General features: G+C 31.6%; 1 protein-coding gene across 1 annotated transcript; it reads right to left on the reverse strand.

Moving 5' to 3' along the window:
* Nucleotides 1-23: 23 nt before the first annotated feature.
* LOC100263971 (protein COBRA) lies at nt 24-3783 on the reverse strand. Its single transcript, XM_002264564.5, has 6 exons — nt 3524-3783; nt 2420-2499; nt 1817-2273; nt 1209-1368; nt 787-1064; nt 24-663 (listed from the first exon to the last, which is right to left on the reverse strand). The coding sequence occupies exons 1-6, from the start codon at nt 3624-3626 to the stop codon at nt 371-373; spliced, it is 1371 nt and encodes a 456-aa protein (XP_002264600.1). The 5' UTR covers nt 3627-3783; the 3' UTR covers nt 24-370.
* Nucleotides 3784-14304: the final 10521 nt, after the last annotated feature.

Consider the following 14304-nt stretch of genomic DNA (forward strand, 5'->3'; position numbering starts at 1 on the left):
GTTAACAAAAACGCAATGGAATATATACTAAACCATATATCAACTGTCATTTGCTCGTGAATTTCCTTATTACAATGCTAAGAATATTTTCGTGGATATGCTACAAACAAAATTATCAAAGGTATAAATAAAAATACATAAACATACAACACAAAAACTAAATCTAAGCAAAATTAAACTCACCCCCAATGCATAAAATAGATAACAAGGCAGAGTTTTTTAGTGACCTGCATTAACCTTGAAACACAGCACCAACACATTCAACCCCCCATTGGTGAGATTTCCACGACTTTTTGTATGATCTAAACCAGATTGAAGTTTGTGAAATTTCCAGAACAGGTAATTTCTTGGATTTTTCCTGTATAATTCACTAAGCATAAGCCAATACAATGACAGAAACTGCCAAGATTGTCAAGATTGAGTAAAGGAGAGAGACAGTGGGTCGGGAGCTGGCATTTGGCAACCATGGGTAGGCATCTGGTGGAGGCATGACGCAATTATCACCATTGAAATAAATTCTTCGAGGGAAAGCCCATCCCTTATCAAAAGTGAAAGTTGCTTTATCCTTTCGAAATAGTAGCTCTGACTGCACATTCCCAAGAGGACCAGCTTGAGAGAGCAAATCATTGTAAAACTTGACTCCCCATAACATGGCAGTGTCATCTGTATAACCAAAATTCATATTCACAAGATGTTAGGATTAAGACGAACAGTTGCATGTTTTTTATTTAAAAAGCTGGCAGACAACAACTTTGCAAAACCAAATCTTGAGAAGATATGACGTACTTATGGCTGCATAAGGAGTTAATGACTTGTAATTAAAACTGAAAATCTGTGTGAGATTATCAAAGTTGGGATGTTGAACAACAAGATTCCATTGGGTGTAGTTCATTCTGTAATTGAAATTTGTGATTGTGATCTTCACCCGCCAGTAATCCTTGTAGTTGAGCTTAACATGCCAATGGACACGGATTGGGCACATATGGCTGGTACACTGGACGAGAGGCTGATAACTGGTTTTACCTGAGCCTTCAACGACTGAAGCTAAATATGGATTGTTTGGGCTGTAAAACAGCAACAAAAGAAAAGGAAAAAAAATCATGAGAAAATCATTACTGATTGCACTGACAACACTGAAAATGCAAATTTAGAAAAGAAAGAAAAATGGTGAAATAATGGCAGCAAAAAAGACACTCAATGTAACTTACTCTACACAGCTCCCTGGATGAGTTAGATTATTTTGACAGCCACAGGTGCAAGTTGGGCAGGATACTATAGTGTTATTATAGAACGATGACAATGAGACACAACATGTAGGCGTCTTCTGAGCCAGGAATTGTGAATACGTGCAAGTAACATTCCAAGTCACTGCCATAGGACAGGAAGATTAGATTAGTTAAATCTTGAGAACTCTTTAAATGCATATTAAGAACACAAATTATCCATTGTCAATGTGTCTTGCCATCCTGTTTCAGCCAGTGGTCCATTTAGAAGGACTACTCGATGAACATACTGGAATATATCTAATATTTGTTGACTAATGAATAAATACCGTAGCAGCTGCTCACCTGTTGGTCTATTTATACAAGTTGCTATATGAACATATTTGCATTTATCCATATTATTGGCTAATGAACAGGAGTATCATAGTGTCGGCTAAAAATCAATTGCACGACTACTTACGCAAAGTTCAAGGATTTCACCTGTTGGTCCATTAGATGAAGTGCTAAATGAACATACTGGCATATATGTACATCATTAGCTAATGAATGGGAACGTCGTAGAACTGGCCAAAAGCACTAGTGAGTTAACTTACTCAAAGCCTGAGTGACTCTCCTCTGATCCGCCGTGGTAAACTTGGTTGGTTTTACAATCTTGGCAGGCCCACAAGTATATCCAGGCCCTGGAGCTCTCAACGTGAAGTTCTTTGGCAATTTGACAGTTTTGTTGGTAGTCCCAGCTGCACCCACACTGACCTGGAATGAGCTTGCTGCATTAGCTGGGTCCTGGACCCATGAGTTTATAACACCCCCTTTGCAGCAATTTGCAATCTGCTGGTTGTAAGGAGTTCCTGGCAGTAAATCCACAACTGTTGGATCCTTTTTACAGCAATGTGGTACATTCCCTTTGAATCTTGAACAATCCCCTTGTTCTGTTGTTTGTCCTCCCATCATACTCCAGATTACTTCCTTTTTGGCCCATGACCATCCAAGTGACCACCCTGGTGCTTGAATGTGGCGATATTGCTGGAAGTTGAACATTGTAACAACAGCCTGCCCAACATGAATAAAAAGATTAGATCATAACTAGAAAACAATTGAAATGTAAGTGGAATCCATTCATGGGCAAAGGCAAGTGGATGCTTGAACAAGGTTCACTATTGCAATCAAAATATTTTGTAGTTTAATATTTTACTTACAACATAACCATCTGGAGTCCAGCTCATTACATCCCACTTGATGGTGATATTTCCCTCTGGATCAAGCGAATCGTAGGCTTCTGCAGAAACATCCACCAAAGAAAGATGAATACCTCAATTCTTAAGATTCTCATGACATTAAATTTCATAAAGGGAGAGTTCAATCTTTTCTTTTTTTGGTTAAATTACACCTCAATTTTCTTACTGTGATGTAAGAGTCAAAACAAACAAAATAAATATGCTTGAGTTGCATTGATACTAGATCTCTGATATACATGAAAATTCATGTATCGACCCTCCATAAAAACCATTTTTCTACTCTTTTACATCTCTGTACAGATCCAAGAAACAATTGAAAAATCTCCTTGGGTAAATGAAGGAAATGGGAAATGCACCCTATTTGAAAATCTCTCCAACTCCTTTTTCTCTTCAAAGATTAGTAGTGAGGATTTACCAATGATCATGAAATAAGAAAAGGGCAATAAAAATACTAGTAAAAAGAAGTGAAAATAAGAGAGAAAAGCATGTATCTGTTTCTCTGTTTCAAGTATATATATGAAAATTTCACTTTCAATTACAATGATCACAATTCCTTCTTCTCTTTCAATTACTATACCACAAAATGCATTCTTCCATGCAATCAGGAGATAATTGTCCAATTTTAACCACAAACAAATAATATAAGCAATATAATTCCAATTTTAAAAAATAAAAATGAAAAAAATAAAAAAACCTCTTGCTTGCTATATGCAGCTCACTTAGAATAAAAGATCTCGGTTGTTTTATGTCTCAACTGAGAAATCCCCAAGCTAATTCCCCAGAACTAACTGAATTTTTGCCTTCCTATGCTTATTTCCATTCATTTATGAATCAGATCAAACTCTGAATCAATGAAACAGAGCTTCAACTCCAATCCTCACCAACCCCACAAATTTTCCACAACCCAATCCTGCTAACACCCTTCATTCCATCCATTCCCATACCTATCTTTTATTTCTCCTACAAATTCCCCCGAAAAATGGGATGGTAGCATAGAAATAAGAAACACACTTCCAAAACACAATATTCGAAAAAAATGGTAAATGGTGGCATCTGGGTCATCACCTGTAGAAGTGAAAATGGAGCAAGAAAACAACAACACAAGCAAAATGGCGTAACTGCTGAGCTTGGTGATGGATCTGGCAATGGATGTGAAGAAAAACTCCATTCCTTGTTGCTGATTATGCTCTGAGCTGTAGTTGATATTCGAACTGAGAAAGAGAAAGATGAGAAGAGACAGTGGCAGTGGATGGTGGTAGCCTTCTTTCTCACATGGTAAGTGAGCTTTTCATAGCTAACGGGACTTTAAAAACCCACTATAATAATCTCTGCCTCCACTCCGCTCTCTATTTGCCTACAATTCAGTGTCCTCCACTCTCCAATTACAAATTTACCCTTATTCACTAGTGAAAATTACCACCTAGAACATTGAAAATAATAATAATAAAAACCCGTAACATAAACAAACTCCTAAAATGAAATGTATTTAAAAATATTATCAATCACAATGTGTCATACGTATAATCAAGTCTCATTGTTCAATATCTTAATTTTATTTTTCGCTAATTTAATTTTATTAATTATATCAGTCTTATTATTTTATAGTTTCATCTTAATTGTTTATATTATCATACAATAACTTAAATTTCATTATGTACTTTCAATAGTCGAGATAATAACTTTAATGAATACCGATTTGATACCGTAACATTTTCTTAATATAATTACATTGATTATTACAATCATAAGACATAATTTAAAGGAAAGTAATCATTTTAGGAATTCATGGGGGTAGAATTGTCTATTGGGAAAGAGTTGGAAAAAAAAAAAGTTGTCCAAACTATATGCAGTGCCAAAGAATTGGGAATACGCAATTGTTTGAAAGAGTGGTGAATGATGAATCCGTTGGGTTCTTTCTTTCACAGTTGGTTCATTGCTTACTTGTCTTGGAAGGTTGGCACCTCCAACAAGGCAAACCAAGATTAGCCCTTTCACTGTTTGGTAATAAGTGGATTTATATAGGGGCATTTCTGGAATACATGCAAGATTTTTGGAACATAATCATCAAAAGCAAAAACAATTATGTAAATGGCAAAATGTGACTGTCGGTGGAGAGAGACAGCGAGAGGGGGAGGGAGAGCGTCCTCTCTATTTCCAGATTGTCGATTCTTGGACAGCCCACGGCCCAGGCCCACCAACTTTATTTATTTTTATTCTTTGGGAGATTTCTTCGGCTTGTAGCGGGCCCACCCTTTTATTTTATTTTGTTTTTATTATTTATTGTAACAACCACATATTAAGAAAATAGGTTTTTTTAATTAATTTATAATCACAATTATGTGCAGCCGACATAAAATTAGTCTAGGTTTAATCTTGGGGGACCCACTTATTAATTGTTAATACGGTTGATTGTATTTCTTACGTGGACTCTTTTCTAATTAGTTTGGTGTAACTACTATTTAAGATTTTACGAAAATTAATTAATTAGAAGATTATGTTAAATAATTCATGAAAATCAAAACTTAATTTGGGATTAAATTATGAAAATCATAATCAAAGGAGACCCTTGTCTTGCTTTATTGCTTGTCCTTGTCCATGATACTCACACGTTTGTTAGTGTCGGTGGTCCATGGAACCTTCGTTTTTTTTTTTTTTCTTCCTTATTGTCCACAATTAAAGAAATTTTAATTATAATATTTTGAGGGTATAGAGGTCAATTAGTTGCAAAATGTGTGTTGGTTTTGATTATATGAAGATTCAACCGACATAAAAGATATTTGATTAAAAGTTTGTATTTATTTAAGAGTATGTTTGAGATTGATTCAAATACAATTAGTAGTGCATGCTGTAAAAAAAATTAAGGATTTGTTTGATAATTGTTTTTAAAATAATTTTGAAAAATGGTTTTTGAAAACTATTTTATGATTTTTGTAGAATAAAAGTTTATTTAGAAACCTAAAATATTTATTAATATTCTTAAATATGTTTTAAAAATAATTTTTATATCTAGCATTTTATATATTTGTATAATTATTTTTTAAAATAGCCCTTTAAAAAAAAATGAAAATAACAAGAAACAATTAAAAGACGTTCTTTAAAAACACTCCGTTTTTTATTCTTAAGAAAAAAAAATAATTTGTGGTTGTCAAACGGGTTTTCTATATTTTTTGTTTCGAAGAACAAAAAAATGTTTTAAAAAATAGTTCTCAAATAAGTCCTAAATATTTGACAAAATTTTAAAGAATCTTTAAGGTGATTTTAAAACCACCCTTGATAAATACTATTTTTAAGAACAACCTTTTTAATGTTACATATTTCTAAAAAGATTAGGATATATATGTATATGGCACAAATTAAGAGAATTTTTTTCTAAAATATTCATAAATGTGCCTTAAATCCATGAATTTGGACAATTATACCATTGTAAGTTTTTATTAGTTCTAAAAAAAATATTATCTAGAATTAAGAAAAGATAAAGAAAGTGATAATTTTTTTTCAAATGTTCAATATTTATTTTTTCAAATTTTGTTGGAGATATTGTGCACATTGCTTAAATCAACCTTAATTTGGAATAAAGAAATCATTATTGTATTTATAGGAGCTCAAAAGTTATTCTTCTTAATTCATGTCATTTTTTTTCATTTTTACCCTTCTTAATTCATCATTTCCCTTTTTCCAAACCATGGCAGCTCTACATGACCCACACTTCCAAGAAAGTATGTTCTGGTTATATACCAAGTGGACAAAAGAATTGGAATTCATCTCCTCCACATCCTTAGGACCCTAACTTCATCTTCAAGATCACCCTTCATTATTCTCATTTCCAAGCTAGTTTAAGACTTCCTTTCACCTTTTCATATGATGATTCAACCCATTCTTCTAGTTTTTTCATGTCAAATCCGTTATAATATCATCTATCTACTATCATGCCCTCGGGGCATGACAGTCATTTTATACCTCAAACCCAAAGACTCAAAGTAGAAACGACACAAACATTTATATTGTAACTAAAAATTTATCAATTACCAAATTCATGTTCAGAGTAGTAGGACAAAATTCTAAAATCTCCAAGTATCAACTTTAAAAAAACTAATATATCAATCAAAGTGTTGTTATCCAAATAACCCCAAACTCAAATAATTCAACAAGAAATAAGTTTTAACATCTAAATAATGTACAACATAAAGAGAGTTTAAACAAATGTCCTAATAAAGCCAAATTTCTCTCCTAAGAGTCACTTATCGCCCGAACTGAGGTTACCTGAAATATTATCAAAAAATGGGATGAACTCAAAGCCCAATAAGAAACATTAATATAGTTTCCTAGATAAAATATTTTCAATCATGCTTGCAAATAGGAGATATAACATATATTTATTTTCATAAAAACTTTTGAGTTCAAAATACTAATACATTCAAACTTTTCAACAAAACTTTCTTATATCCATTTCAAAACAATTTCTTATCAAAACCAAATCGAATACATTCAAAATATCTTTACTCTGGTTATCGTATGACAAATGGTGTCCAATTAGGTGGGACTTCACAATTAAGTAACTAGTTTCAAATTTTCTCAATTTAAGGTGAATAAAACCAAATGTCAACAATTATAACCCGTTGACTAGGGTCATAAGGTCAACTATTATAACCCGTTGACTAGGGTCATATAATATCAACTATTATAACCCGTTGATTAGGGCCATAGAAATGTTAACAATTATAACTCGTTGACTAGGTCATATAATCTACAGTCAAACGCTTTATATCATTAATTCACACTTACAAAACAAAATATCATATATTCTCAATTTTTCATTTTTCATAAACAAATAAAATTCTCAAATATACTTTCCATACAAAACAAATATTTAATCCATGTGTAAAGATAAAAATAATATTCTTACACATTTCAAAATACAATATAAAAAGAAAATTATTATTTTGTTATAAAAATCTGAATTAATTCCCCTTACTTTGAAGAAGCACTCAAAAACTTGAAATATTTAGTTTGATGAATTTACTCATCACCTAACATAATATCATACACAATTATCTAAATGTAAAAATTTGACAATCTTAAAAATAATTTATTTAGTGTTAGGGATCCTAATTAATTTCTTATGCTAATATTATTACTACCCAATATTATTTTCAACTTACTAAAAAATAATAAATTAATTTATTGGGTTTCCAAATTATTGTAAAATTCATTTTTTTTCCTAATCTTACCCTCACAATTTATTTCTTTATATACTTAAAGTAAATTAAAACCTATACAAGAAACTATTATTATTATTATTATTATTATTATTTTTGTTATCATAAACCAATTGTCATTTAACCACAATTCCACCCCCACACCCCATTATATAAATATATATATTATTATTATTTTCAAAGACTTTGCAACACCATTGCTCCAAGTCACCAACTACACTCATTATTATTATTATTATTATAATAACATTTTTTTTTCTTTTTTTTCTTCATTCCTCGACGTCCATATGCATTCTTGTTTTTTTTTTTTTTTTAAAAAAACCCTTTGTTACACGACACACATCTACATTATTATTATTATTATTATTATTATTACTATTTTCACCGTTCCATAAAATCACACTATTTTTATTATATATATATATATGTTATTATATACATATTATTGTTTTCAAAGACCCTACAATGCTATTACTCCAAGCCACCAACTACACCTAATATTATTATTATAATAATAATAACACTTTTTTTTTTCTTTTGTTTCTTCATTCCTCAATGTCCACACGCATTCTTGTTTTTTTTTTTTTTTAAACCCTCTGTTACACGACACACATCTATATTATTATTATTTTCACCATTTCATAAAATCACACTACTCTTATTTTATTTATTTATTATTATTATTTTTAGATCTATTCATTTGAGTAATCAAAATCTCTTGATCTCCATTAATAAATCAAACTATGTTCATAAATTTTTAATCTTTTTGACCTATAAATGAATTAAACGAACTCTAATCAAAATTGAGATATTCCAAAAAATATCTAAAGTGTTCAAAACTAATTAACGAATATAAAATATTAATTTAAGGATTAAAAATCTTACTTGAAAAATTGATCTTCAAACCCTAAACTTCAAAATCTTCATCCCTATGCTCTCTGATTTTTTTGATCTCTGTGTAAAACGGTTTTCGAATAGAGAATGTAGGAAAAATCTAATTTATATCTAGGGGTTTTAAATACGAAAATACTTTTTTACCTTTATTAAATTACTTTAATTAATTAATAATTTTTAAATCACAAATTTACTTCTAAATTGGGTTTGGGGCATTACATCTACTTACTAGTTGCTTGATGTTGAATTATTGATTCAACCTTAACGTTAGATTAGGGAATATCCCTCTCGTTTATATTTTAAAGAAGATTGAAAAAGAGAGTACCTAGTTGTTCTCCTCTTTGAAGATGTATTGCTCCCCCATTTTAAACTTCCTAGACTAGAATAAAGGTTAGGAGAATGGGTACATCAAGACCACAAAATGATGAGAATTTGATTATCAAGATAAAGACAAATTGTAGGACATCTCTCGATTTTTTTACTAACTAGGTGGGTTTCTGATTAGTTTTCTCTATTATCCTAAATACTAAGCCTAATTACATAGTAACTCTAACTAAGAAAAACCAAAGGAAAAATTACTATGACTTTTCTAGTACTCTACATATCATTATTTGAGATTAACTTAAGGATTCAAAACTAGGACAAGAAGATTGTTTTTTATATGATCTACTAAATTAAGAACGTATGAAAATTGAGTTGAATGAAATTTGAATTAGCTAAATAAATCTAATTTAAAATATTGGAATGAATTGATTTTTTATTCAAATGTTTCAAGATTGGGGGTTCCACAATTCAACTTCAAGTTTAGGGTTTTAGGTGAAACAAGAGCATTTATTTTTTATTGATCTTGTGGTGATCAAAATACAAGGCTACATATAATCAATTTGAGTTATAAAACTTAGGATTGCATCCTGTTAGCCCAAGGGTTCTCCTAATCAAGTTTTGATGATAACAAACCATGGTTAAGTTATTAATTGACTTGATTTATATAGAATTCCAAATGTTAATTTGAAAATTCATCAAAGAACCTAATGGATGCAAGATCAAGACTTTTGGAAGACCTTTAATAATAGGAAACATATGTAAGATGAATGCATGAGTGCACTTAGGATTTACATATCATTTCATGCATCTTTGAAAAACTCGGTTTATCCTTTAAAGTTACATTTCCATTAAAATCTGAGATCTATCAAATGAACCTTAGGCAAAAAATTTCAAAATTGGCATATAATTTTACTTAAAGAACTTGTCTAAGTGTTAGAAGCAAAAAAACCAGAAAAAGATAGGTTTTAAGGGTAAAAAAATGGTGAATCAGTTAAGGCTCTATCCAAACCGGCTCAACCAGTCAGGGTATCAATCAACCGGTTCCTTCTTTTTGGTCGAGGTCTGGTCAAGAGGTGAAAAAAACACTCTCTCTTCCAATAGCCTTTTCTTCCCGGTCGAAGGATCTGCTTTCCCAATCGAGGTCCAGCCGAGGTCAGGTCGAGGTCTGGTCGAGGGTAACGGTCACCTACCAAACATTAAATGCTCCAACGGCTAGTGAATCGGTCAACCCCTAACTCGACCGGTTGAGGCTACTCTTTGATTTTCCTGGCTCCTGAGGTTAAAAACCTATAAATAGAGAGCTTCACTTCATTTATGAATAAAAGAACACATGCGTTTATTTGTTTACCTACTTGTTAAAAACTTTCATTTATTTTTTTGGTGCATTAAATCTCCATTTGCATATCCTTTAGTGCACCTTTATGATTTATCCTAACCTTGAGTTGTATTTGAGCCTTTGTTGAGCTAAGTGGAGAGATTCATACTTGTTAATTGAGTGTTAAAGTCTTCAAGTGAGTTGAAACTTGAAGAGATTGTGTAAGAGTTCATTGGAGTTGGAATCTAAGTGTAAAGGTGATTAGAAGCTTGATTGTAGCTTCAAGTTAGTGAAATCCTCACTCGATTAAGAGCTTGAGGAGAGTGGACGTAGGCAAGAAAGTGTCGAACCACTATAAAATCCGAGTTTGATTTTTCTAACTCCATCTCTTTATATTTGCTTCTCTTTGTTTAAATTTGTTGTATTTAAAAAGAATTTGTAAAAACCCAATTCACCCCCCCCCCCCTCCCCCCCTCTTTCATGTTTTTCTCTTTTAAGATTGACATTTATTTACTCACATCCATTTCCAACTTTTAATATTTTATTCCATTTTGAATTATCTATTAGATAAATGGAGATGAAACCTAAGGTCTAGGTTTAAGATTTTAAGCCTTTTAACACTCTGTGTAGATATATGCCTCAAGGTAGATCATAATAGCAAAACCTTAAATAACTAGGGATCAAAAATCATAAAAAAAAAGTCCTTAATATCAAGGAATAGACGATTATACCATCCCATTAATGCAAACTAGCATTAAAGGGCATTTACTCTTCATACCAATGCCTTAACACTTACTTTATTCCATTATTAAGTTTAATTATTCTCATTGTTTCCTCTCAAATCCTAACCCTAGGTTTTCATACTTCATACCCCAAGAAAGCCCTTTAGTATCTCATGGGTGTGTTGTCACCTACACAATCCATTAAATAAAAATAACAAATCATTATTGAAAATTAAAGAATTCAAAAATAATGTATTGATTGATAATAATGGAAAAGAAAAACAAATCAAGATCTCCTTTTTATATTTTTCTCCTTAACAAAAATTTGAACTCCTTTAAAAAACCCTAAAAGTTGAGTTTTTATAGTTTGGATAAGAGCCCTACATGTGATATGTTCCTATTGTCTGCTTATTTAAAAAAAAAATTTACTTAAAAAACTAAAAATTAATAAAAATATAACTTTTGAATGTTTGAGCCCCATTTTGGGTTTGAGAAATGTCAAAATAAGTCAAACCTTTGAATTCGCAACTGATATTGAATTGGGCTGGCTCATGTCGAAATGGATTGCGACATGCATTTCGACTTTGTGAGTTGTTGAATTACGACATGGATTTTGAAAAATTTTCATTCCTACAAAAAAGTAAGTCAAAATGGCTATGTAATTTTGACATTGGGTGTTGCTTTTACACTATCTATTTCAAATGGCTATGACATTCATTTCAGCTTCAATTTATACATTGTTTAAAGCATTGGATTCATGACTTCTTAAGCTTCAAATTAGTTGTGGCTTACTAAAAGATGGCCACAAGAAGTCTTCAAAATTCACGTTAAGGTAAAAGTATGTGCAATTGCTAGGTTTTGAACTCTAATTTCCATGTTGATCTTCAAACTATGGGCTCCAACCTTCTTTCTTGTATTTACATGTCCTCTATCTTTTTCCATAACCTTCATTTCTCATCTGTCATGTTGTGCATTACTCTATTTGTATTTGTTGAAACTCTTATCAAGTTTTATACTTTTGGAGCTTCTTTTAGGTATATTTATCTCATTCTTTACCATGGTTGTAAACAACTTTTGTAACTCATATCCTTTAAATTTGAGATTTAGCTCAAGATATATGTTAGATCCATGACTAAGGTTTTAGCAACAATTCGAGTTTAATTAGATGAATTAAGTCTTTATATTGCATAATTCATTCTCTATCTGTGCCTTTTTGACACATTTTGTGGCTTTAATCAATTTCCCACCTGCAAAATTTCAAATTCATACTCCTTAAATCACAATCTCATTAGACAAAATTGAATTGAACCTAACTTCTTCCGTCAACTTTGGATATGAATCTTTTCGACAATTTTGATGCTAACCTTTTAACTTGATATTATTCATTCTACCTTCTTCTTCATGTGCAAAAGAGCATGACAAATTTTGTTATAATCAAGAGTGAGTAAATTAAAGTCTTAATGACTACGTTAAAGAAATCAAGTTATGAAGAAAATCAAATTTTGTGAATAAGGTTTTGTCACTACTACTCCATATGTCGTTCCTTCCACCAACTCTAAGTCCTAGGAGCCTCCTCAATTCCTCAAGCAACTATTGCCCAAGTTTAAATTTAGCAAGCTAACACCACTTTGAATGGCCTCTTGAAGACACAAATTGAAATTTTCTTTTTATTGATTTTTATGAACAAACATCCTAGTTACACACACACACACACACACACACACACATATAATTTTATTTAAAAAATCAAGCTTTCGATAACCCTTTAAGGGCATTTAGAGAGGGATCTAGTCAACAAAGTTCAGACTTTTTCACCATTTTTTAGTTTTTTTAAGGTCTTCTCTTCGTAAAGCCATCTTTGGACCAATCTCTTTTAACAAATAAGACAAGGATAGACTAAATAGTATTTTTTTTTGAAAACTTTCAACTTTTGATAACATTTAGTTGCCATTTAATCCCACCCAAGTACCATTATCAGAGGTTAATTGAGTTATCGAAATACTTATCATTTAGAATATGGGTAGAAACAAAATGTCAATCAAGCTTCCAAAATTTATCAAGATTCTTGTACATCACAATTAGCTACGGGTAAGGTGACTACAAGAGAATCATTATGGGGAGATGTTACTTCATCAAATGGAATCTATTAAAAAATGAGGTGTCCAAAATGAGGTTTTCAGAGAATTGTAAGTTGAACTTTCACTCCCACTTGACTAAAGATTCTTTGTTATCATTCTCTTATGAATTGCTTAGAAAGCTTCTAGTACTTCCTTGTTTTAGGGAAATTTTCTTGCTTCTTAGTGAAAAATTTGAAAGTTGTCATTTCCTTAGATACATCTCCACAACATGTTTGAGACTCTTGCACTCTTCCATTATATGCTTATGTAACAACTCACACCCAACTATATAGATATTATCCGCTCTAAACCCAAAAGGGTCCTTACGACTTTAAAACGCATTTACAATGTTAAGAGGAGTTTATACATATCTAGCCTTAAAAACTTTTTCTCATATGTTAAATATTACATCCTATGAATATAATGATATGCAAAATATTTACTTTTTTCTTGTTTCATGGAATCTTCTTTTTGTTGGAGCCACCAAAAGTTTGGAAGTTTTCCCAATTCCTAAAACTCATGGGGTCTCATCCCATTATAAACTTGGAACTTTGGGAACATGAACATGTAGGGATTTTACTTTCTAATATACTAGTAGCAGATGGGCTAGAAATCAAACCATGTACTATCTGAGTTACTACCTAATGAGATAATTTTCCTTTAATCGAATGTACATGCACCTTTAACTCATCGAGATGTATTTGCAAAGGTCCCTTATCTTTGACAAAACGAATTGTTCCATTTTGGATTGACTTGTCCTCCACATAGTGGGGTGAGTCATCTTGAAGTGGTTGCATAATTGCCAAAGGAGTGCCAGATGAGGCGAACATAGGGAATATAATTGTTGTCGTAACTCTTGATTATCCTAGGCCAGTGTTTAATTATGCTACAAAGAATGAATCATATATTCAAAATGCTCTTGTTGTTATTGCAATTAGTCCTCCAAGCATCTTAATGGATCCTTTGCTTCATTATGCTCCTTTGCTATCACCCTCAATATTTGCTCTTGTTGATGAGATATTTTGTTCCCACATATGACACCAAAATGTAAGAGCTCAAAACTTATTCTTCTCATTCATGGATCTGATATTTAAACAAAATCTTCATAGGTAATTATGCGAATGTGCACATGTAGCCCCAAAACTAACCTTTGAGGAACATGTGAGTCGGAAAAACTTGTCATTCCGTTCTTATTCATTTTGAGTTAGGGAACAAGGTGATAGAATCTAATTCCGAATATTTTGCAATGTGACAACCA

The sequence above is a fragment of the Vitis vinifera genome, chromosome 17 (genome assembly GCF_030704535.1).
Source record: "Vitis vinifera cultivar Pinot Noir 40024 chromosome 17, ASM3070453v1".
NCBI classification, from domain to species: domain Eukaryota; kingdom Viridiplantae; phylum Streptophyta; class Magnoliopsida; order Vitales; family Vitaceae; genus Vitis; species Vitis vinifera.

Bases quoted from the DNA above. Each gene is read 5' to 3' on its own strand.
- LOC100263971 (XM_002264564.5), bottom strand. From the start codon at position 3,626: ATGGAGTTTTTCTTCACATCCATTGCCAGATCCATCACCAAGCTCAGC. The intron at 1,369-1,816 runs GTAAGTTAACTC...GTCCTATGGCAG, and splicing joins GAGAGTCACTCAGGCTTTGA to TGACTTGGAATGTTACTTGC. The intron at 1,065-1,208 runs GTAAGTTACATT...GCTGTTTTACAG, and splicing joins CATCCAGGGAGCTGTGTAGA to CCCAAACAATCCATATTTAG.